Raw genomic sequence first — 24,169 nt, forward strand, 5'->3', positions numbered from 1 at the left:
CCATTGCCTGGCATATCAACGAGATGAATGGGGCACTCATTTTGGCACTATGCTATTTCCTGCTTCATTTTGGTTACATTTTGTAGTTTTTATCTGCAGCCTAATTAAGTCTGTCTATTTTAAGGAATCTGATAATGTTGTGGCATCATACTGTTATCAGATATATCAGCTACTACTAAAATTTTCAAGAATTAAAAATACAAAAGGGGTTTGAGTTTAACGTTGTCGTGTACATTAGAATTTTATACTGCACTGTGACCACTATTGTACCTGAGGGCAAACAGAGATAAATGGAATTTATTCACTTCTAAATTGTCATATACATTTTCTCCATTTCATCCTGCTACTTGGCCTACTCCATCCATGTGCTGGGTGAATTTGCCAGTAGTTCATGATTGTGCCACACAAACTTGAGATTTTTTTTTTAGGTATTTGCAATATAAATTTGTATTAACTTGATGACTTGAACTATTGTATCTTTAAACAAATAGCTGGAACAGAACACAAATGATCTAATTGAAACTGAGTTTTTAAATTTTTATTATTCTTTTAAAGAAAACACAATTATTATAACACTGCATTAGGGTCAGTAGCACATGTGTAATAGTAAAAGTACACCCTCAATGCAATCAAAAGTAGCTCTCAATTGGTGTTTGACCCATTTTTAATCAAGTTATAAATTGTATATAAAAACAAATTAATAGAAACCTGGAGGCCAATATAAATGTTTTCACAGTCCACTGCAAACATTTATTTTAAACAAATAAAAAGTGTCTCAGTATCTGAGAACCTGAAAGTCAAGCTGTTAACTGGACTTTCTTGCTCAAAACTAACAAATATGGAAAGAAAATAATGGCTGTTATTAGCAGAAAAGGTTATTTCTCCCCCTTTAAAAATAACACTAGCTATTAACTTTTGCAAGATGTCCTGCTCTATATTAGTGGCTGATTGTTCCTTACATCAGTCAATGGAACATTTAGAGGAGAGTCATGACAAAATGCTGTTACCTGCTTGTCAAGGAAAATCTCCCTCTCTAGGCGGGGAGGGGCAAATGTGTGGCTTGTTCAGCTTTTTGCATGGAGAATTTCATCCACAGCAATGAACATTTAGACTTTCATATGTACCAAGAACAGTTCTTGAACTCAAAAGCTTGATTAAGATTGATATATGTGTTGACTACCTTTTTGTTGAAAAGTGCTAGAATTTACAACACCACCTGCATAAAAACTTGCTATCAGTGATGCATCTATTTCAAGATTGCTCTGATGTTGCTTTAACAGTCAGGAAAACTGTAACTGTTTATCCTTTTCTATGCCCTTTGACAGTAAAATGTTCCCTTATCTCGCTCTCTGTCTGTCTTTGTGTCTAGTGGCTTGCACAGAGCTGAAATCAGGATAGCTGGAAAATCAATAGCTTATTTCCATTTTGGGTAAATTAAGGCAGGAACAGAAAAAGTTATGAAAACTGAGCCTGTGGGACTCTATTCAAATCAACTAAGGGGTGTTTGGCTAAATTATAGGTACAATTAGTGTGTCAGTCTTTCTCTTTTGGTTTCCTTAAAGAGTCCATCCTATGTAGCTGTCAAGCTCTCCTCCCCAAGCAGGGATTTGCATTTGAATGGCAGCTCTTTTGTGAGACTGCTGAAACAGAGAATGTGGGTGAGTGTTCAGCTGAGTACTGAACTCCCGTCATCAGCTGCCATATGGGTTCTGGCCATTAGCACCCTGAATGGCCTTGATAGGCCGTTCCTGAGGGCTAAATAATGTTTCTCTATCTGCCAAGGAGCATCATTTTGCTGGGAAAGGCTCTTGGTAGAGAGTAGAGAAATGGATTAGACTGTGCAGTTCCAGATTCATTCTAAAATGTTGTCCTATATGCATAATAAAGCCAAAATGTTGCCCTGTTCCCCTTATAGATTTGATGCTGCACAGAAACACATGTTCCTATCTAAGCTTACTTAGTTGAATGCATTGAACAAATTTAAAGAGGTACAGAAAATATCAAAGAGTGGGAGTGTGAAGAAGCTTTTGCTTTTTGTTTAAGTAATATTAAAAAACACAGTGCATGTAAACAAATTCACAGCATTGGACTGTGGATCACTAGTAAGTTTGTGACATGCAAAATATGCTAAATTTTCAGTAAGAAGATGGATATGGGAAAAGCACTGGACATATGCAACCTTCTTGAAACTGGACAACCTAAGAAACACTGGAGATAACTCAGCTGTTGTGGAGAATGGTTCTTCCTTCACTTCCCCACCACTGAGGGCTGGTAAGGAGTTATAATGTTGCTGATTCCGAAGCAGCTCTGCAGCATTTATGTTCCTGGTCAAGGTTCTACTCTTGAAGCTCTGCTCTGTAATAATCATCTTTAGGCTGGTTCCTACAGGTTGAAAGGAATAGAGTTTTCTTCTTTATTGATAACAGTTTTGTTCTGTTTTGTAAATGCTGTTTCTACACTGAGGAAGCAGCCTGTTTGGAGGGCTAGGGGAATCCTTCCAATTCTAGAAGATCTAGTACTGTATCAGGGAAATAATTTTCCATCTTCCTCAGTTGCAGGGTTCTTTGCACTTTTTCCTCAGTGTTATGGAGTAATCTCAAAGTTCTAATATTAAAGTGGGCAAAGAATAATGATATCCTTTCCCTTCTCTCTTAGTTTCTGATGCAATCCTCATCTGAATGTCTAGATCTTTGCCTTCCTCCAAAAAGGCCTTGCAGTGAAAGGCAAGTAGCTGGATCAAGTGCTTTTTTCCCCCCATATTTTTCTTGATTGTGTTTTTTTGTTGTTGTTGTTGGTTTAGTTTTGGCATTTGGTGTTTCTAGACTATTCCCCATTTTCTTCTGTCTACTTGCTGAATGAAATTTCAGTTCTCTTGTTACCCTGAATGTTATTTTTCTGCATGGAGGTGTAAAAAAAAGGCAAGGCTTCTGTGTCTCAGACCTAAGGGGAAACAGAGCTTGATCTTCAGATCCATCGAAGTTTCTCCAAGTCTAGTCTAATACTGACTGTCAGTCATACTGCACTGCGAGGTCGTTATTCACAGAATGATTCATGGAGGCTACCAACCTGCAAGCAATGAAAGAATAAAATAAATAAATCTGGTTCCATGTGGCAGATGGCGTGTTCGAATCAACAGTTCTGAGGTGAAAGTTGCTCTATTGCATTATCAAATGTTATGAGTAAGTTATTCCTGATTTGTGTTTTACATCAGAAGGATTTTGAAAAATGACAAGCAAGTAGGAAGTTGCGGGTTCTTCTAAGAAATTCTTTTTAATTACGTGGGAAAATAATTGGCCGTTTGGCGCGGCACTCTTCTCTTTGCTGCCGGCCGGACCCCACTGCGGCGGGGCGGGCGGGGAGCGGGCGGAGCGGGCCGCACCTGCGGGGCAGGGGCAGGGGCAGCGGCAGCGCGGGGCAGGCCCCGGCCCCGGCGGCCGCGACCCCCCCATTGTCTCCGGCGCCCGGGGCGGGGGGGGGGGGGGGGGGGGGCGCGGCCCCGCCCTCCGCCGCCTCATTGGCGGCCATCGAGCGCCGGCGCCTTAACTGGGGCGCGGGCGGCGGCGCGCGCCCCATTGACAAAAGCGCCGCGCGGCGCCGGCGGCCGTGGGGCGGGCGGGGCCGCCCGTGGGGGCGCCGCGGGGGCTGCTGCAGGGCTGGCCGCGGGCAGGGGCGCAGCCGGGCGCGGAGCGGGCGGGAGGCCGGCACTGCGGGCAGGGGCGTGCTGCAGCGCGCAGGGGCGGGCCGCGGGGCTCCGCTGCTGAGGAGCCGGCGCGGCGCGGCACGGCGCAGCACGGCAGCCCTTGTCCCCGGCGCGCACACACACACACAGACACGCAGAGGCACCCGCCCCTTCTCTCCGCCGCCCTTCGCATCCCCTTCCATGGCGCTGAGCACGGCAGCCCCCCACTCCGCACGTAAGTAAGCGCCTTTGTGCGCCGGCCCTGCCCGCCCCCGCCGCAGGTGAGGCGGCCCCGCCGCGCACCTGCGCCCGCGGCGCCCCGCGGGGCCGCCCGCCGCCACCGCCGCAGCCCCGCGGCCGCCGGGCGCGATGCCGGCGCGGGGCCGCGCCTTTGCCCCGGGCCGGCGGCGGCCTGGGAGGCCGCGGCTCGGCCCAGGGGAGCCTGGCTCGCCGCGGCCCGGCTGCAGCCCTGCCGTTCTCAAGGGCCGATGCGGCTCTTCGCGGGAAGCGCGGGACCGGGGCCGGCGGCGGGCAGAGCCGCGGCCGCCGGCGCTCAGGGCGCTGCCTTCCCCTCGCAGGTGGCGGTGGCGCGGCTCGGCGCGGGCGCGGACCACGGTGACTTCCCCGGCCCGGGGGCGGCGGCCGGCGCTGAGACCTCAGATCTAATGGAAACTGGGGGCGATGCCAGATCGGCACCTCGGCGGGGAGGCGGAGGAGGCGGCGGCCGTGGCGGGTTTCCAGCTCCTGCCGAGCCCAGCGCTCCCCCGGCTGCGGAGACGAGCATGAATATTGATGGGCCCGTCGGTGGCAGGAAGAGTGGGGCGGACGCGGACTCTGCTGCAATGCCGGGAGCCGAGGGAGCCCGTGCGCCGCCGCTCCGCGTGCCTTGCACCAAGGACCCCAAATTGGTCCATCAGCGGTTCCTCCGGAGGAGCGTGGTGGACTCGGACCAGGAGGAACCTGCTTTCGACCTTCCTGAGTCAGAGCATCAGAAGAAAATTATTCTGCTCCCTAAAACCAGGAGGATAATTGCAGAGAGGGCCAAGGTAGGGCGCGGGGCAGCCGAGAAGGTGTGCTCGGAGGCCGAGCCTGCGGCGGAGCTGAAGACGGGGCCGGCCGGCAGCGGCATAGCGGGGGCCGAAGAGCAGAAGGAGACTGGCAGAGATGCGGAAAGGAGAGAGGCGCCAGATGCTTCTAAAGATCAGGGCAAGTCCAAGAAAGAGGAGCCCGAGGAGGAGGCCGATATGAAAGCAGTTGCCACCTCCCTGGACGGCAGGTTCCTAAAGTTTGATATTGAACTCGGGAGGGGATCCTTCAAAACCGTTTATAAGGGTCTGGACACAGAGACGTGGGTGGAAGTTGCTTGGTGTGAACTTCAGGTAAGCTGAGCTGATCCTCCTGCGTTTTTTTTCTGCTTTGTAAGCCTAGAGGCTAAGGGCAACATGCTGGTGTCATCTATAGGAGCTCAGCTTTGAGCCACCTTTATAGTCACCATTGCTTAGTATCCAGCATCTAACTATAGCACAATATTTTCATTGGCTCTCAATCTACCACCTTATGTACACTCCTCCCTGGCTTAACCCTCGCAGCACTGGTCTCTGACGGCTAAAACTCCTATGTTAGTATAGGACCTGTCATATTGCATAAAAAGGTCACGAGTTAATCCCTCTGAATGCGCAAGAGCATGCTGACAAGAGCTAAACGGAGTTTCTCCTCCCTCCCTTCCTCCCTCCCTCCCCCCCCCCCCCCCCCCCCAGGCTCTGCCAAGGCCAATTCAGACTGACACTTCAGACAGGAGTAGCTTGATTTAGTAGTAGAGCAGCAGGTGTGTGTGTGTGTGTGTATATACATATATACACACACTTATATATAAGTAAAAAATGTATGTGCATATACACGTGCATACATTTACATGCATATATATAAGGCATTTGGAGAAATGAAGTTTCCTTTTCTTCCAAATATCAACATGTTACACTCTTGCAATGACTGAATCTCTCTTGTGTGTCTCTTTCCCCCTTACTTGCCCTCTCCGCTGTTCTGAAAATAAGGCTGTTGCAAGCTTCTAGTGGATTATAACTTAGAAAGTACTTGAGTGCTTTCCTTTTTTAGATATTACAAACTAGTGCTTCAGTTAGGTCAAGGTGTTGGTATCCAAATACCTTTTAAAAGCAAAGATTTGAAATGAAAGGCCTGTTTCAAGTTCTGGATCTCTAGAGTGAATTCATCCCATAATATCTGAAGAGAAAAAAGTTTTAGATACCTAATTCTGTCTTTTGCTGGTTAGGGGCATAGCTGTCACCTTTTAACAATGTATGTGTTCTTGTTTCTGTAGAAATGGCAGTAGAATATGCTTTTTTGTGTGTGAAACTTCTAGTGTGTATTTCTTACATTATCTCTGTTGTTAACAGCCACTTGAATAACATGTTTGAAAGAAAATCTTAATGTAGTCTTTTTTTTTCTTGAGCTATTATTTAGTCTTAGTTCATTGCACCACTGTGGTGGAAACTAGAAAATTTAATATTAATCCTGGATTTCTAAACTTGGACTGGAGCTTTATAGGCTACAGGAATATTTAAGAATAGCAAGAAAATAATGTGATAAAGTAAGATTTTTTTTTTCTTTTTTAATGGCACACAGTGTTTGTAGGTTACTCCAACTTCATGGGATAGGCATTGATAAATGTACGGTCAGATCTTTATTCCCTAGTGACTTCATTGTACGATATACTCATAATTCACCACAACCCTGCTTCCTTAATAAGAAGTACAGGGAGCACTTCTCAGTCTTCATAATCATTTATTTTACTGGCTTTTATTAGACATTGATACAAAATGTACAGCCATAGAAGTCAGGCAAGTTAAAAGGCCGCAAAGCCACAGATGCGAAGCGCTGGTGCAGGAGGGTTTAACTCTCTAGCTGGAAGCAGGAGGCTTGCGGGGATCCGGAGGGGACCCCGCAAGCCGTGCTGGGGAGGGAGGGGAGAAGCTGCAGGATTGCCAAGGAGACTTAAAGGAGAACTCGGCAAGCTCGGTGGTGCTGCGAGCAGAGCATGCCAGGCAGGGCCTGTCTTTGTTTGGCTTGTGCTTGACGCTGAGTCTTGAATGTGTAAGGTGTTCAAGCAACTGCAGTTGCTTGAAATTCATTTAAGGAAATAATTCAGATCGTCTCTGAGGGAATGTTTATATGCAGAAAAAGGCCAATATTGTTTAACTGCCTATTCTGACCAGTGCACGCAAATTCTGTCACAACAGAGCAATCGCATAGATTAGGAATTCCTTTTTGCTGCCAGATTTTCTCAGTATGCTCTAGAAGGGGAATAGAAATAGATATTTTTAACATATTTTCTGTAATAGAATAGCTTTAACTATGGAAGACTACTAAATATATTGGAGAACAAATTCTATTGAAATTCTACTGGTTTGGTCATTTAAAACCCAAAGAGGTTGGGTGTGGAAATTTGCAGTGTGAAGTTTAACTGGTGATTGGTTTTCTTACTCCTAATTACACATGTTTAGAAATTTTTGCACCAACTGCATGGGAAGAGAGCATTAAAAGTTTAGAGTCTTTAATGGTAGAGTCCAAGGACTTACCTGTAATAATTCAATAAATTTATAATGCAAACTAATAAGAATTATGTACTTCAGTTTACATTTGATCTTACGACTAAACATTTTTCATTTAATACAGAATTTTTTTCTAGGCCTTTAAGTTTAGAGAGAAGGTTTATTTATTACTCAGCAACTTAGAAAAATTGGTAAGGATCCACGGAAGTGTTTAGGGCTGTTGTTTCTCTTTAAACATTGATGTCTCTTAGCTGTACAGATTTGGAGGTAATCATATGCCAGAGGGCAGGTAACATGAGGTTGTGTTTGAATTTTGAAAGCCAGTAGATTGGTCTGGATTGAAAACTAACTGAATCGTGCAGATTTTTAATCATCATATGAGGCCTATGCTTTTAGGATTGGCTTGCAAGAAGTAAGCAACCAGGTGAAGTATGTAAATAGTACTACAGAGGCCAATATACAACTATGTTAATCCAGTTAGAGTGTTTTATTGCAGAAATGTGGAAATAAGAGTGATGTGAAGTAATCCATTATTATTGGTATTTTGAAAATTATGTAAGTGCTGTGCCAGTTAGATACCACTGCCATTGTATCTTTGTAGAAATTTTAGTTCAGATACACATAGCGAAAGACAAGGTAGAAGCCTTGCTCAACATACTTTTGAGGACATAGAACGACTTCCTTTACAATTTTGCACCAACAAAAACAAAAGGCCTTTTTCAGAAAAATTGTAACTAGGCATATTTCCTTCTAGAGAGACACTCGTGCTTGCTACTGTAGAGCCTGCGAGTTAACAGCTAACAGCGTGGAGGTTCTGCACAGCCATTAATCCTCTGTCCTTGCTCAGCAGTTTTCTCAGCCCAGTTTTTGTTGCCTGTGTGTCTTTGTAGTGTGTGTGTGGGGGGGTTCGTTTTGGTGGGGTTTTTTTGTTTTTTGTTTTTTGTTTTTTTTTTTGGTCCGGCCATACAAAGACCTTGCGAGCCATTCTTGTTGAGTAGTTTTATTTCATTGAAGAGATGGATTTAGGTTTCAGATCTGAAATCACAGCTAGGATTGGGGTAGGATCCAAATGATAACTGAACTAGAATCTAGGTTTTAGATTTATCTGAGAAGACATGAAAGCTTTAGTCATTTTCTAACTAGAAAATAAGTTATTGTTCCTTCCTGAAACTGAAACATTGGAAGAGGATTAGTATGTTTTTTCAGTTTGGCTGGGTTTGCATTCTAAGGTTTTCAACACCTATAATTAAAATTAATTGGTGACATACTATTGCTTTGTGAGGCTTCAGAGAAACAGTATTTCAGCGTTGTACTCATAACTAAAATGTTAGGTCATGAACAAGAAATACAGACTTTTGCCATTATAATGCTGGCAAGGCAGATTCTTTTTAGTTAGATGAATGGTTTCAAAATGTGCATCCTGTTTCCCTTTGGTAACATGTAGGGAAACTGCAGAAAAATCTAATGCGGTACTATCTCAAATGCAAGGGCCTCATTGAATTTCCCAGTTCTCACTTTGGCTGTGGACCCTTGAGGCTTCTGTTCTGTTGTGTTTCAGTTTAGTTGTGTCTGTTGCAAATACACAAAGGCTGGATGGTCTCCTCCTTTCTGCTCTGTGCCCACAGCAGAAAGATGAGAAATGCCTGTGGGTGCGTGCTGCAAGGGAAGCCATTCCTTTTGCGCTGGTTGCCCCACATGTGCTCTCCAGTCCATGAACTGGTGTTCACAAGCCACTGCAAGAAACCTTCAGGGCACTTGGCCCTGAGGTGCTCACCGGAGCAGAGCTTAGTTAAGGTGTTGGGCTTTATAGCGATGCTTGGGGAGCTATGTGAGAGAGAGACACTTCTTCCTTTTCATGTCATTACCAATCTTTCATTCATGTGATTTGAAAAGGGCAGTGCAGGGTAGAGGGAGAAGTCCACTGTATGTCTTAACTCACTAGGATGTTTAGGAGTTCCAAGTTTTTGCAGAGCTGAGCTTTAAAAGATGGAAATTAAGTTCCAAATACTTTTTTGGTTTGTTTCATATTCAGTATTATTATAGATTTAAGAACTTAAAGGACTGGTGCCCTTGTTGCTCTTGAACAGCAAATACTTTTTTTTTCTTAATCTCTTAGTCTTTACTCCTCAATAAGAAGCTCATTCAGATCAGCTAGTAGCTAACTGTTTTTAGTAGCGCGGTATGAATATTCTAGAAGTACAGGATGAGATTAGGCTTTGCTTTAATGCAAGATGGATAAAGGACACTTTAAACTGTTAATGGTAGACCTGTGTGAACTCACTAATTTTTGTTTCTAAGGCTGATACCGTTTCTTGAAGCCAAATTTTCATTTGAGATCTGTAAAGCTCATCTTTCCCTGCTGACAGTGAATGGAGGAAGGGAGGAAAAGCATGTAGTTTATTTCTAAATGTGTTACCTTTTATAGGGGAGAATATGTTGATGCTCGTGTAATCTCTTTCTTAAATTATTTCAGTGCAAGTTGGAGAACATGGTTTAACTTAGAGTATCCATGGAAATTGTTTAAAGTACCACAGAGGATCAATGACTTGAATGTTTTTGTGTGAGCAGATAGATGTTTGCATTATTAAAAGTGCAAGCCTATAAAATGGGCATTGTTAACATAAGTTTACTTTTGGTGCTCTAGCTGATAAGTAACTTCTTGCATTAGAGTTAAATTATTTGGAAAGAGGATGTCTTGCAGTCCCATGTCAAGAATCTAGAGGTTCTGGAAAACTAACAAATTCTTTGTTTTCACTGGTGAATTAGTTTGGCTTTTATAGTGTCCTTGTTCACTGACAATATTCATCTGATGTTGCAAGAGTAGGTTATTTTACTATCCCTCTAGTTAATTTATCGGCTGGACAAACTTCATAGTGTAAGTTAACAGAATAATTTAGAAAATTCCTTGGGGAGAAGTAGGGAGGGAAACAGTATCTGAAAGACTGAATCTAATATTGCTATGTGCTCATATTAAATTAACTCTCGGTCCAATTTTGTCTGTTTCAAGTTAATTCTTGAAATAGTGACTGCTGTTTAAACTTCAACAATTGGTTTAGCTCTGCTTTACAGTGTTAATATGAAAATATATCTATATCTGGTGTCTGTTAGTATAGCTGTCTCAATGACATGAAGAAGCTGGATAGGAATATGGTAGTGAACTATTAATAGGCTGCTTCTCAAATTCAGTAAATGAAATAGACCTGGGTCAGACTTCAGATTCTTCCTCTGAATCAAACAAGACTCCTTTTTCTTTTGAATACATTTTGCCTAGAGAGTAGTTGTTGTATGCTCTTTTTAATTCTAGTTAAGCCTTTCACCCTGTATGTGTGGTCTTACTGCAGTAAGAAGAAATGATTTTAGAAAACAAAACAAGAACTTTGTGTAAAGTATATTTTTGATCCTTTTGGTTATCTTTTGTACACAGCTGACAGGAAAATGTTGACATTAGAAGTTGGCATCTTAATAATGAAAATGCTTGTATTTGATATGCGATCTGACTCATTAAATATGTATATAACATGCTTACATTTATGGTCTGTGATTGCTGCTTTGCTTTGTGGTCAGGACATAACAGGGATCTGAAGAAAGTTCGGTAGCTCTGGTGATGATTTGTTCAAATAAGGGTGGCAATAGCAATTCTGCTGTCAGCTGTTGGAGTTACCAGGATTTTTGCATGATCTGAGATATTAGAGATGCTGCAGAGGTTGGGAAGAGGCATTCTTGAGTGAGTAAATGCAAGCAGAGGGACTTGATGTATAAGGACTGGGTGTGAAGGGATTCTTAAGGTATTGATAAGCCTCCTGTGCTTTGGGAGCTCAGCTGCAGTGGTAGATTTGGGTTTTTGTTGAGAAGTGACTTGCCACTTCATAGCTATTTGTTGCCAGCAGTAGGAGACTTGCTGGCATTTTGAGTAGGTGTTGTGGCAGCTTTGACTGGCCAGAAAGCATAAACATAAGGCAAATACTGATGTGCGATATCTGGACAGCCTGCGGGAATAAGAAAAGGATAGCCAAATGCATGTCATGTGAGATGTGTGACACTTGGCACTCCTGCTGGGAGAGACATCTTCATTGCTTTGAAATATGAGTGGCTTATGCAGGCAATTTTTGAAGAGTATCTGAAATGGTCAGGCAGAGTCAGAACACCAGTTTTCTACTTGAACAAGTTTGTACATATGAAATCAAAGTTAAATATGGAAATGCATAATTTCCAAGAAGTGATACTGGCCTAGCAGAAGACATGAGTGCTGTCTTGGTGAGACTTGACTTCACTGTGCCTGAAACCTAATCTGGCAAGGAAGGAGCTGTTTGGTGCTGTGGAGTTAGTAAGTCACACAGCTAGAAACAACCTTCCTCTGGTACATTGCTGTTTCTGCATAGCTCTGAAATGGAGGAACTAATTAACTTCTTTCCTGCTGTTGTTCTGCCTAATCTGGAATTGAGAAACCTATTTTTCTGCTAGGTGTGAATTTTACAGTGATGTGCTCTGAAACTCCTACAAAACTCCTTGTTTTGTCGTAAACAATGGATGTCTGGAGACTCTTTTGTGGTGGAGGTGGGAGTCTGAACCTGATGTTAAAATTGTAGGATGATGGAGATCATCTTTCAAGTCTGTAATCTGTATCTGGTGTATATCTGGGAGGAGGAGAAGAGGGGGTTGCACAAAGAAGTCCTAGATCCGCAGTGCCTCAGTTCTGTTTCATTTCTGTTGAGTGGATGAGAGAAAGCCTCTGATCATTTGGTAAAAGTGTGCAAGTTTTTCTGTACCTAAAAAGGGCATGTGCTCTCTGTAGCTCTTTCTTCCCAGTGTGTACCTGTACATCTCTCCAAATCCAGTTTCCACATAAACCACAAATTAGAGACAGCCTGTTTTATGTATTAGATAATTCCCTTGTGGTATAAGGGTACCAATTTTGAAACCGTAAGCAGCTTCTCATATCCCTGAATAAAAACCATACTGTCCTCCAAAGAAATCAGTTCCATACTTTGGATAACCATCATGTCAGGAGGACATGATGGTTGTCCAAGGTAGCTTGCTGCTTGGGAATTCTGTCCACTTGAAGTTGGGTTAGATGCTGCATTGCTTCTGAGCTGTTCCTCTGAGTTTCTCCTTGCAGACATTCATGCCCTTGTGGAAGAAAACAAAACAAAACAAAAAAACAAACAAAAACAGAATTTGGTGCAAGTATGAGGTCCTGAGTCTTTTCTGCTTATTCTTCTGTGTCGTGGAAGCAGCAGAGATGATCGTAAGAAGTCACTAAATGCCCATGTCATCCTTAGAAAATGTCTTGGAAGGAAGTGGGCACTCTTCTCCATTTGAAAGAGCCCAGAATGACATGTTTCTCCCATTCAACAATTTGGGGAGCCTTTTTATAAGGAAAAATTTCAGCTGTCCTCCATAGGGTTTGATGGACTGGTACTGAGGTCTTAATCACCTGGCAAGGAATTTGCACCAAAAATTTCTTACATTATTTTGTTTGTTAGCAGTGACTTGACTTATTCTAAACAGGCAGTTGGTATGTATGGTGATGAGGTAATGTCTTCTCAATCTCTGAAAGAAAATTCTCTTTTAAAAAAAAAAAAAAAAAAAAAAAAAAAAAAACTCTAGTAGTATCCTCATCTGGATTTTTGTTTTTGGAAGATATCCTATTTCAGGCTTGAATGGACTTACATGCCTGGGTTTTCAGTTCACCCTTCTCCCACACTCAGCTATACTACTTTTAGACCAACTGGTATTACTTCTAGTAAATATGCCTCATATGGTCTAACCCCATCATGGCTACGGCATTATTCCAACATAGCAAACTTATGGAGCTGATGGAATTTGTTCCCTCTGTCTTCAGAATCTGCCATGTAAGTGCATGTGTGCTTTGGTCTGTATTAGATAAAATCTGATTGTGTATGTTGTGGCATAACTGATTTACTGCAAAATAATTTTGCTGTATTGTGTTAATATAATGGAATGTATAATATGGTTGTTAAATATGCAGTAGGAATAATGGGTAAAATGAGATGCCACATTATGAGAATCTGCACGTTAAACTACCAAAGAAAGAGTAACTTTAGCCTAGTACCATCTGTTTTTCAGTTGTTTGCTACAGAGAGAAACAAAGCACTTGTTCATGAACTTTGAAAAAGATGGGAGAACACAGGCTCAAATAACATTTGTGAGGTTTTTTTTCCTTCTTTTGGCCATTTTCTGTGAATTCAATCCCAACTACATTCCAGACTTCTTAAAGTAAAATTAAACACACTTCAAGAAGTATTCGATTCTAACATGAATCTTTATAGCACCTTACCAAAGTTAATTTGAATTTTAGTGTAATTTTTGGTTAGGTAAACCTAAAGCACATTTGGTTCTTGGATTCTTCTGGGAAAATTATTAAATAGCTCCAAATAAAATAGCTATTTCTGTCTGTTACATGCTAGTCTTTTTACAATGCTTTTAAATAGGAAAGCCGTAATGTAGTTACTGCATTTATCAGTTCTGATATCTCAGATTCTGAAAGTCCGGCTGTAGTCCAGCTCTTCTGAACGCTACTAAAGCTTTTTGTTTCATCTTAATCCAGAGAAGCAAAACTTAAATCTGTAGCGATGATGTGTTCTGACTTCTTTTCTAGCTATGTTTATGCTTGTAGGTATCTAATTTGCCTTTTGTGTTAACTGTTTAGCAACATGTAGGCTTTAATATACTGTGATTCTGTATGGAGTACAGTAATGTACTCTGTGCGTGGATTATCAGTATTCATCCAAACATCCTGTTGAGATGTTTTAAGTGTTTAAAACATAGTGGGACTGTACAGATAGCTGCAGCTTTTTATTTAGCCAAATAAACCAAAATTGCTGATACTCTATAAAATGAGATTTTATTAAAAAGAACAAACAGCGGTTGGTTACTTCGTATGTTGAAAATTGAATCTTTCTGTTGCAGTAGAAATATAAAATAGTTATTGCTGAGGTCTGCTTCTGAAATGGATGCATTCCTTTCCCTGGCATGTGCTTCAAGGATTAAATTATGGTCTTTGTTTTAGATTTAGCTTATACACTGAGCAACTCCTTAACATTGCTTTTCCTGATGCTCTCTGGAATTTTTCAGTCAAAGCAGCATTTAGAGTGCCCTGTTGTACTTGCTGGAGCTAACAGATCTGCTGGTTGACTGAGCAGAATCAATTTGGTCTATTAAAAGAGAACAGCATAGAAGAGGGGCGGAGGGGAATCACAAAGATACCAGCTGATGTATTTCATTGCTGCAGAACTGCACTGCTCTTTGCTGAAGCATTGGATAATATCTAGGTCTTGTAAAATCGATTCCAAATATTTGTTCAATTTGTTGTAGGTTTTGCTGATTAATTAAGAAAAATTGCCATGTTTTTGTGCATTTGCACTTGTTTTGTTTCTATTTCCTACCAATGTTTCTTTTGTTTTGAAAATTGTTGCAGATAATAAGGCGAGTGTTGCACTAATAAAATAGACTTGCTTTTCTCTCAGTTGCAATAAGAAGCTTATATTGCCTTCAATTACTAATGGAGGACAAGAATATTAATCTCGTCCTTTGGCAAACACAGCAATCATTACTAAAAGTGGATTTCGTTGTACTTAATGTTTATGTATATATAAAATTAACAAAATATATAACCATTCATATTAAGCCACAGGGTACTAGGTAAAATGAGTTGGTAGGAATGCACTGGAATGGTTGCTTGTAGTCCATGTGTGACCTTGCCTGTGCATGTTGTGGTTTTTCCTTTCACATGTTTCTTTGCACATGCCTCTGGAGATATAGTATCAGCCTGTACTTCCCTCCAGGTTGCTAATTTTGCTGTACAAGTTGTAATAACTTGTATAACATCTTTCACTGATCTTACTGAGTTTTAAGTCTGGCAGTTCAGCCTAACTAAAGCCTGTGAACTCTAGGAACTTTTGGTACAGGAAAATGAGGGCAAGTGGTGGGAGAACATAATTGGCTATTCTGGAGCTACTTTTATTGTAAGGGTCTTATTAATTCAAAATTCTCGTAGTGCCGTTCCAGGAGACAAACGGGCATTTTCTATAACTTTCTTCAAAAAAAAAAAAAAAAAAAAAAAAGGGGGGGGGGGGGGAGGGGGGGAGAGAGAGGAAGGCATCTAACTTTAACTTGCTGATCCTTAGATGTATAGCAGGGCCTTAAACTGGACTGAAGTTACCTGGAATAAGTTTGAGCTATAAATTCTTCTAAGAATTATTCTGCTGAGAGCTTTTAAGTCACTTCATTGTCAAGTCACCACAATCATTTTTGTCTTTAAATAGCAGACTCACCCTGGTATCTTCATTTTGGACCTTGAGGACTGCCTGGTGAGCTTGGTTTCAGACCAGTGTTGGGCAAGTTTACCAGCCAGTGGTAAACTTGGGCACCTAGGGTGAGTTTCTGTAAAGGCTTCACCTCCTGTTGGGCACGCGGCCCATGGATTGGTATGGACTGCATGAGCTAGGAGTAGCACCCAGAAGAGGTAGCGTGATGATAGGGGAACCCAAATCCAACAGCTGGTCACTCTTGTTCCTCTTCAAACACAGTGTCTAGGCTGGGGATGGACCCACCGTACCAGTCTGCTGAGTGACTCTCCTGTGCAGTGGGCTACTATGTTTCCCTTGCTGTCCTCGGTCCTCCCCTCGCAGGGAGGAGACTCAAGCAATACCTCTTTTACTTGTCACTTAACAATAAAGTAGGTGCTATCACTGGACTCCTTCTTTATTAAAAAAAAAAAAAAAAAAAAAAAAAAAGGAAATCAGAGGAGATAACTGTAGATCCTTGCTGCAAGGTTAGAGGGGAAATGAGATCCAGCATGTCTTTAAGTCTCTGGAATAAATGATAGATGTTTTGTGGGATTTTCTTCCACTGCTTGACACTACTTATTAGAGACAGGCAATTTGCCTCTAAGTAATGTGAATGTATTAAATATAAGGCTTCATTGATTAAAGTATGTGTATACTTTTTTTAGATTCATCTCTCAGGTGGTTCAGGGGTGAGGGGAACAGCTCTATTATCATTCAGTTGCAGATTTCAAAGAATACTTTTTCTATAAATATCTTTGTTTCTGGGCTGCAGACTCTTACGTATGAAGTGAGACACTTGAGGCAATGGAGTCTATGTACAAAAACGCTTGTGTGTTGCAAAAATCGGGATTGTGGATGTTTACCAGCATTTGCCACTGATGTTTTTCTAGCCATGTTTTTCTCCCTTTGATGTTGCTGAACATCTGTTCAATTTGTAAAACACGTTGCTCCAAAGTGCCACCTTTGTTGGGCAGAAATCTTTCAGTATGAAGATGGAGAGTTACTGAAACTGGATAACTGGAGGTTGGAGAAATTAGATTTGCATGAGTAGAATATAACAGAAAATACAGTTTACTGACCTAAGACCTGAAAACGGATCCCAAAGAGTCACTGTGAGAGGTGTGACTGATGCTGATATAGTTGTGTCACAAATTAGGGAAGGGATTATAGGGTGACTCATCATTCAGTTTCTGCATTCCTTTGTGGTATTAGGGAGGCTTCATTAAAAGTGGGTGCAGCCTTATAAAAACTTAGTTTCATGTCCTCCTCCTCCTTTCATTCTGCCTCTTCCTCCAAAATTGTACGCTGACAGTCCTGGTCTTCAGCGCCTCCTGCACCACTGTGTGTCTCTGTCGCTTGCTCTTTTTTCATCTCCCATTCTTCTCATAATTGCATCAAATGATCTTCTGTGATTAATCTCAGTAGATGCTGTTTCACATAATATAATCAGCCAGTTGTCCCAGGTGTGTTGTTGGCTGCTTCTTTGTCCAGCAAAGAACAACAGGAACAGCTGTGATAGCTGATGATTTTGTATGGTGAGAGCACTCTTCAGCTGAGACTCCTGATACCTGGCTAGCTATCCTTAACCCAGCCTGCCCAGCCACCTTGTGCATTTTGAGATTTCAGTTGATAGACTTAACCTCCCATTTGTAAGATCTGTGATGTGATGGTCAGTCTGAGGTTAAAATCAGAATTTATGGACAAAGGAAAACAAGGCGGAATCTGGTGAGATGAAATAAAGACATTTCATAACATTTTACTGTGCAACAGCTGTTATCTTCTGAAGATTAACAGTGATGGATACCTGTAATCTTTTTGCCTGCCCTCTTGATGCTTAGCTACCCTAATTCTGAGGTTGCAGCTAATGATATAGCAATATGCATACTGAAAATGTTTTTTTTTTAAAAAATGGTAAAATTAATTTATGTATCATTTTCTGTTGAAGTATCCACTATCCTAGTTGCATTACCTCTTTTAGTCCTAGAAGCAACTGAAAACTTAAGTATGACTGAATATACAAATACTAAAGATTGGAAAGAAGAAAGCATGTAATAAAGCTGCCTCTGATTTTTAGGAGCTGAAGTGTAAATTATGAGTTATCTATTAGAGGAAGGGAAAAAAGCCATTAAAACGTTTCCAATAAGTTAATCTTTGTGTTAGAACTCTACAGTTTCTAATGAACCATGACTTTTGTACTTTGAAGATATATATCATATATTTCATTATATATATAATTTCTGTGAGTAGTGTAACTAATGAAGTTGTCATGTAGTTGGAATTTTTGGTACCTAATAAGATGTGAACTCCCTGTGAAGCCTCTGTCACAGTTCAGATATTCATGAATATGCTTTTAAGTGGATTCTGCAGTTGGTAGGGTTGTGCTCTTTCTGCAATTTTTCCTTCAGTGGCTGCAGCAGGAGAACTCGTCTTTCCCTTTTCTATCAATTTCCATGAAACTTGGAGGGTGTTTTGCTCATATGAGTCATTACCCTGCTGTACAGGCTAGAGGGTCTGAATGTCCTGTGGAGGATAGGGAAGATGAATGTGTGCTCCCGCACACTGTGTCGTTACAGTCTTATTTCCTGAAAAAACAAAGCCTTAGAAATAAAATACAACCTTTGAATTTTTTTGACAACTGCTAGAAATCAGAAAGTGATGAGTTTTCTCTTGATCCTTTCCTTTTGCTCCTCTTAAATTTTAGCCTGTGAAAGGTGCCAAACTCTTGGCAACAGGGGGCAAGCGTTGTAGCAGAAGCTGCGGTCCATGCTGAGAGCTGCCTCCTGCAAGGTGGCCGCTCGCCTTGTCTGGAGCAGCCTTGCGGGGCCACAGGGTGGGAGCAGGAGCAGGGGGGCGTTCGGAAACACCCGATTCCCTCTGCACGAGCTAGCTGCTGCTGCAGCACCTGGTGTAGAGGTGACCGGCTGCTCTGCGTTGCTTGACAGCCTGGCAAAACAGCCAAAGGCTTCGCCGTGTGCTAAAGTATCTGAAATTTTGCAGAGATGTAGATTACTTTGTGCACAGTATTTATCTGCTATTAGAATGTGTGTGTGTGTGTGTATATATATATATATATAAATATAATATTGTATAGTATTTGCCGTTTTATTATGTAATCCATATGGAGGAAGTAGTAGAATGCTTCAAGCAGAAACCTGTTTTTAAAATAACTTCCCAGCATGGATGAATTAAGTTCAAAAAAGAAAAAATCACTGTTTATCATTATTGCATAATTTTGAACAATATATATTGAATTTGTTTTATATATATACATATAAATAGTTTTGTGTGTATTTTTGACAGGAAACAGATTGAAATGTTAGAATTAAACATTTTCTGCTTTGTCACAGATTGCAGTTAACTGATAAGTTGGAAAATGGAAGGACTGGTTTAACTAGAAGATCCTACATGTACTGAAATGATAATTACTCATAGACCTCTAAGACAGTAAGATGGATAATTGCTAATGAAGCCTGTTCATCCATTTTAATGAGCTCTTTTTTTCTTTTTCTTTCTTTCTTTTTTTTTAAAAGAAAGGAGGAGCAGTAAAAAATTGCAAACTACTTTTAAATACCTTGTGTAAGCTAGAGGCAGAGGAGTACCAAAGTTTTAAAACTGCTGATTCAGAGTTATGTATTTGATGTAATAAGCATTATATGCAAGCTGTATGTTTCAAGGTTGCTCTGCACTTTGAGATGTAATGACATCCACAGACCAGCTGTGCTTGTTCTTCGGTCTGCCCAGAATCGCTACACCAATTTACCTGGTTTTAAAATAATTGTTAGTGATGTGGTGATGGCAGGTCTTTGCAATATTGTTCCTCTTGCTATGTTGAAAGACCAATCTAAGTGAAGGAATAATTTGCTCTTAGGTGCCTCAGAGATAATGAAAGCAACTGTATCCACTCTACAGCTGCAGTGTGCAAGCCTGTAGCAAGAGACCTGCAACCTACACAAAGTGGAACAGACTGCGAGAATAGCGTATTCTAACTCTGTGAAACATCCAGCTGTAAGGGTGGGAGGTTCAGCTGAAAGGCTTCTTAATCCTAAATGTGCAGGTGAAAAATATGTGCTGAAATGCTTACCTTGCTTTTCAGAGAAAAATCCAATAGTTCCATGTTTCTGTAAGAAACTGTTTTAAGGAATATTATGCCACTTATTTGGTCTGTTAAGTGACTGCCATGTAGTGCAGTGGTATATATCTGGTAACAGTCCTCCTAAAGGAGTGAAGCATTTGGAAAGTGATGGCTATGTTTTGATTTAGATTGCTTTTCTCTCGCCTGTTGAGCTGCTGTTTACTTTCATATCATAGCAACAGTTTCTACTGTTTGCTTGGTCTTTGCATGTTGCAGGTGTATATATCTGCAAGCTAATTAGAAAAAATGCATGCAATAGGAATTATTATAAGGAGGTTTAAACTCTTGCACAAGTGAGGAAAAATGCATGAAAATAAAATGCTCCGTGTCGTCCTAATTTGAGTGAATATTAAATAGCTCATCTAATGACAAGTTTTTTTCTTTGTTAAAAGCCCCTTTAAAGGTTGCAGGCTTTCAAAATCAAGCAGTGTGTGTGTGGGGCGGGGAGGGGGCATGTAGTGTAAGTAGTGCAGAATGTGAATATATTTCTGGTGGGCAAAGCCTGCCTAGTTAAAAAAAAACAAACAAGCTTTTTATTTATTAATTCTCAAGTACTTTCTTTTAAAAGTATCCATAATAGTTTAGGTTGGTAATAAACTTGTACAGATATAATTTTGCATAGGAAGGACAAAAGCCATACTCTTTGGAAATATTTAACTATTTCTTTACATTGTAACTGATATATCAGCCTTGGCATACTGTGATTGTGCTGGTCATGAGCTATCCTACCATAAGATGCTAGAAATTGAAGAAATCCAATCTTAATATGAAATTGTGGCTCTAAAGGAGGTTTGCACGAAAACATTTGCTTCAATGGAGTCAAAACATTATTCTTCAGGATTTCTAGTTATTTTTAATTTTTAATTCACATTTCTAAAAACCATTCTTTAAGGTATTTTAAATAAATCACCTTGAGAAGTTTTTCTTTGATCTTAATGCTCTAGTGTTTTTATAAGGTTGGGATGATAATCTATATCTAGATTCTGATCCTTCTTTAATATTTATTTATCTATTGGTACTCTACCCATTGACTTCTTGGGCGATCGTATGAGTCTGCCTGCAAGGCTAATCCAGCCTTACACTTTCTTCTGCAAGTCCTTTACTAAATAATTTTTAGCAACTTTTTTTTTAAAAAAATACCTAGAATTTAACTACTTAGAACTTTTCTGAGCTGCAACTTTGATAGTCTTTTTTAAAAAAGAATGATATTTACAGTAAATCAAAGGATATTTGTTACTAGAGCATTAACACTCTAAGAGGAAGTGGTCTTTGAACACTCTCATTTAAGGTTAAATTAAAGCCAAAGTTTTGTTGAAGCAAAAGTCTCAGTACAGCTTGCTGGTAGTAATTCATTCTCGGAGAGGCTGCTGTCCAAACCTCCTTTCGTAATATAGCGAAGGTATGTTTCATCAGAAATTTAACATAGGTAGGTTGTGTGCAGAAATGAAACTAGCAGGAATACAAATAGTAAATAATAAAGTAATTGTTAAAACATTGTATTTTTATAACCAAGATAACTGAAAGAGCTGAAAGAAATGAAAACTTCTGGATGTGATATGATATAGTTGGGTGAGGGAGTTGAGACAGCTGAACTGGCATGTGTTGTGATGTGCTGCTTTGCAGAGTAGGAAATGCACGTTGTGTCTTGGGGGCAACGGGTGGCTTGCGGTCTGTAATACACGCTGAGCGCTAACTCCTGAAATGCTGTCTTATTAATGCACCTTTTATATGTATATTATTAGAGAATTTACATGGCTTCCACAGAAACTTCTGGGGAGAAGGAGTTTGAGAACAATTTCTTCAGCTAACCTTGTCTCAGTTTGCATTTGGCAAGAAAATTCCCAGAGTCCTTTACCTGAACTTCTCCTGTTCTAGAAATGGCTATGTGAATTTAAAGACATTTAAGAAATAAGGGTTCCCCCACACACACCTTTTTTGTATTTTGAAAGCTCAGTAGTTGAGGGCATTTTATTTCATACTACTGTACCTCCTGTCTCCTTTTAAAAACCCCAGATTATGGCTAGCCTTTTCACATGGCATTCCTTTTTAGTTAAAAGTAGGAAGTATTAAATCCTATTAAGGGCTAAGCCTGCAAGAGTTGCAGGTATTTAATAAGCTGCAAAATCTTACCTCCATGTGAAACTTCTTAGTGTTACGTTACCTGGTCTTCCTATTTGTTTCTTCTTGTCTCCTTACTGTTTTATCTGTTTGCCCCGAAAGCTCCCGCTGGCAGCGGCTGCCGTGCTGGGAGTGTGCCTGGTGCAGGGAGGACGTCTTTAGGTCTGTTACAGCATCAAGGGCTCCCACTGCGATTTACAGGTTGGAAATCTGTGACGTTCAGATTTGTGTAGTTGCTCTGGAAAGTTAGTTTTGAGACATGCTGATAAGGTACTGCAGGAACCTACAGCACTGATACGGTTAAACAGGGAATTCACAGGCCAGAGTTCTTGATTTTTATGTATGTATATCCTATCCTATTTTTGTCTATTAAATTTGAAACCATTTTTCTTCAGGGTATTGTTCTGGAAGACCAAGACCTTACCTAATGTAGTTAATAGGGTTTTTTTTAAAGTCTATTAGGAATGAAAGGTCGTCAGAGAGCTTTTAATATGGAGGCCAACCAAACAAAGGTGATATTTAATCCATCTTTCTTTGGAACAGCAGCCAACATATGAAAGCTATAATAAGATGATGATTATTAGTTGCATCCTCTTCTCAAGCCTGGAATAACGCATATAGCCCTGTGGTGGATTTTAAATGTGTTTCTTCTTTTGCAAGAGGATGGCAAGTTAGATGTTTCAACCTTCAGATAATAGCTGCAATCCAGCAACTTTGGGGAGGTAAACAGCTGGTTCGGTCTTGCAGCCCTTATTTGTTTGCGCCTCTCACGGGCGTCTTGGATGTCCTGTATCACTCTGTGCCTTTCTTTCCGTGGTGCAAATTCCTGGCGTTGCTGCTCAAGAAGTTGTCTGTGACTGCTGTATTTCAAGGCTTGTGGATAATGCAGTGAATGATTCTCTGAATCTAAACTATGGAAGCAATTTCCATGTGGCATGTTTGAGCTCTAAATAATAAGTAAAATAGGATCTTTTTAAGTTTCAAGTAAATGATGAGAGGCTGTCCCAGGTTAACCAGCTGTACTTCCTCTGTGTATTTCCAGCTAGGGATTCCTCAGGATGTTTACTAGTGTCGCAAAAAATATTTACTCATATTTGAATTCTGAAAAAACATTTTCCTATAACTTTCAGTAAGCCCTGTTGCAGTCTAGTTAATTTGAATGACTTAAGAGAGATTAAAAGAAAAGATTTCTTATTCTAGATTTAGCTGCATGTCTGTATTTTGGACATTACCAATATTCTCTACATCTGTGTTTTTCCTATCTTTCTAGGTTAAAATGTGTCAAAATTTCTTTCCTGAGAGCCTGCAAATTTGTGTAGGTCCTTTCCTAACTTTACCCCAATAAATAAATAATTTTGTCTCAAATCCAAGTGTCGTTATAGAGAAGGCAAGACATAATGCTTCTGCATAATGCTCTTTAGCTAATGAAAAATAGCCTGTTTGAGGTTAAAAACATGAAAAGAAAATTAAATAGAAAATTAAATATTTTCTTTGATAAAAGAAAAAGAGTATTTCTCACTGGCTTCAGCTGGAGAGAGAGCTGTGAGGCAGGAATTTATTCAGGTACTGTTTTCATCTCAAGTGCAGCTGTCCAAACCCATGGCGCTGGGCTCTGGTCGCTGGTGGTGGCTGCGAGGACCCCGGTGGCCCCGTGCGCTGGAGCCTGGCTCACCCGCTGGCACGGGGGAACGCGTGACCTCGAGCCGCCTGGAAGCGGGGAGTCTCACGGGCTCTGCGGGAGTACGGCCACGAGGCCCCGGTGCTGCGGGCGCCGGGCGCCCGCCGGCTGCGAGCCGGCGCTGGTGGGAGCGCGAGGCGCCCGCTTTGCGTGCGGATGGAGTTTGGGTGTTAGTCCATGTCAGGCACTCGTGGTTTCGTTCCTTCTCGCTCTCCCCTTTGTAGCAAAATAAACAACAAATCTGTATTATATATAAAAAAATAATACATGTATAATATGAAAATATATATATATATATGAGAACATATATGAAAGTAATGTGTCTATTATTCCCTTCTTGCAACACTAATGTTCTGAGAGTTTTCCCCTCCGTTTGCTTTATTTTCGTGATTACTTGTGTACTTCCGTTTAGAATTCAGTGCGTTACAACAACCGACAAACACTTGGTGCCCTGGCTCGGGAGGGGGAAAGCCGTGCTCTGCAGGGCGGCCTCTCGGCCAGCGCTAGATGCGATTGGCAGGGCAGCCTAGCCTCGGGGAGTGACTTTTTCTGCTCTCATCAGAAAACCTAAAAGAAAGAAAAAATTCGTAAAAGGCTGTTTTCATAGCTAAATAAAAATACTAGTTCTAATATGACTAGTCTCTACATTTAGCACCTGAATGTGATCCTTTCTGAACATTAGGCGTG

At 41.0% G+C, this 24,169-nt stretch overlaps 1 protein-coding gene across 13 annotated transcripts in view; it reads left to right on the forward strand.

Moving 5' to 3' along the window:
- The first annotated feature begins 3,767 nt into the window (after positions 1–3,767).
- Positions 3,768–24,169, forward strand: part of WNK2 (WNK lysine deficient protein kinase 2) — a 119,323-nt gene continuing 98,921 nt past the window's right edge. For all 13 annotated transcript variants that reach the window (XM_062585983.1, XM_062585989.1, XM_062585991.1 and 10 more), the window contains exons 1-2: positions 3,768–3,914; positions 4,258–5,058. In XM_062585983.1, the coding sequence (XP_062441967.1) occupies positions 4,345–5,058 (714 nt within the window). In that variant the 5' untranslated portion in view covers positions 3,768–3,914; positions 4,258–4,344. The remainder of the gene's footprint in view (positions 3,915–4,257; positions 5,059–24,169) is intronic.

This window comes from Rhea pennata, chromosome 12 (assembly GCF_028389875.1).
Source record: "Rhea pennata isolate bPtePen1 chromosome 12, bPtePen1.pri, whole genome shotgun sequence".
Classification (NCBI taxonomy): domain Eukaryota; kingdom Metazoa; phylum Chordata; class Aves; order Rheiformes; family Rheidae; genus Rhea; species Rhea pennata.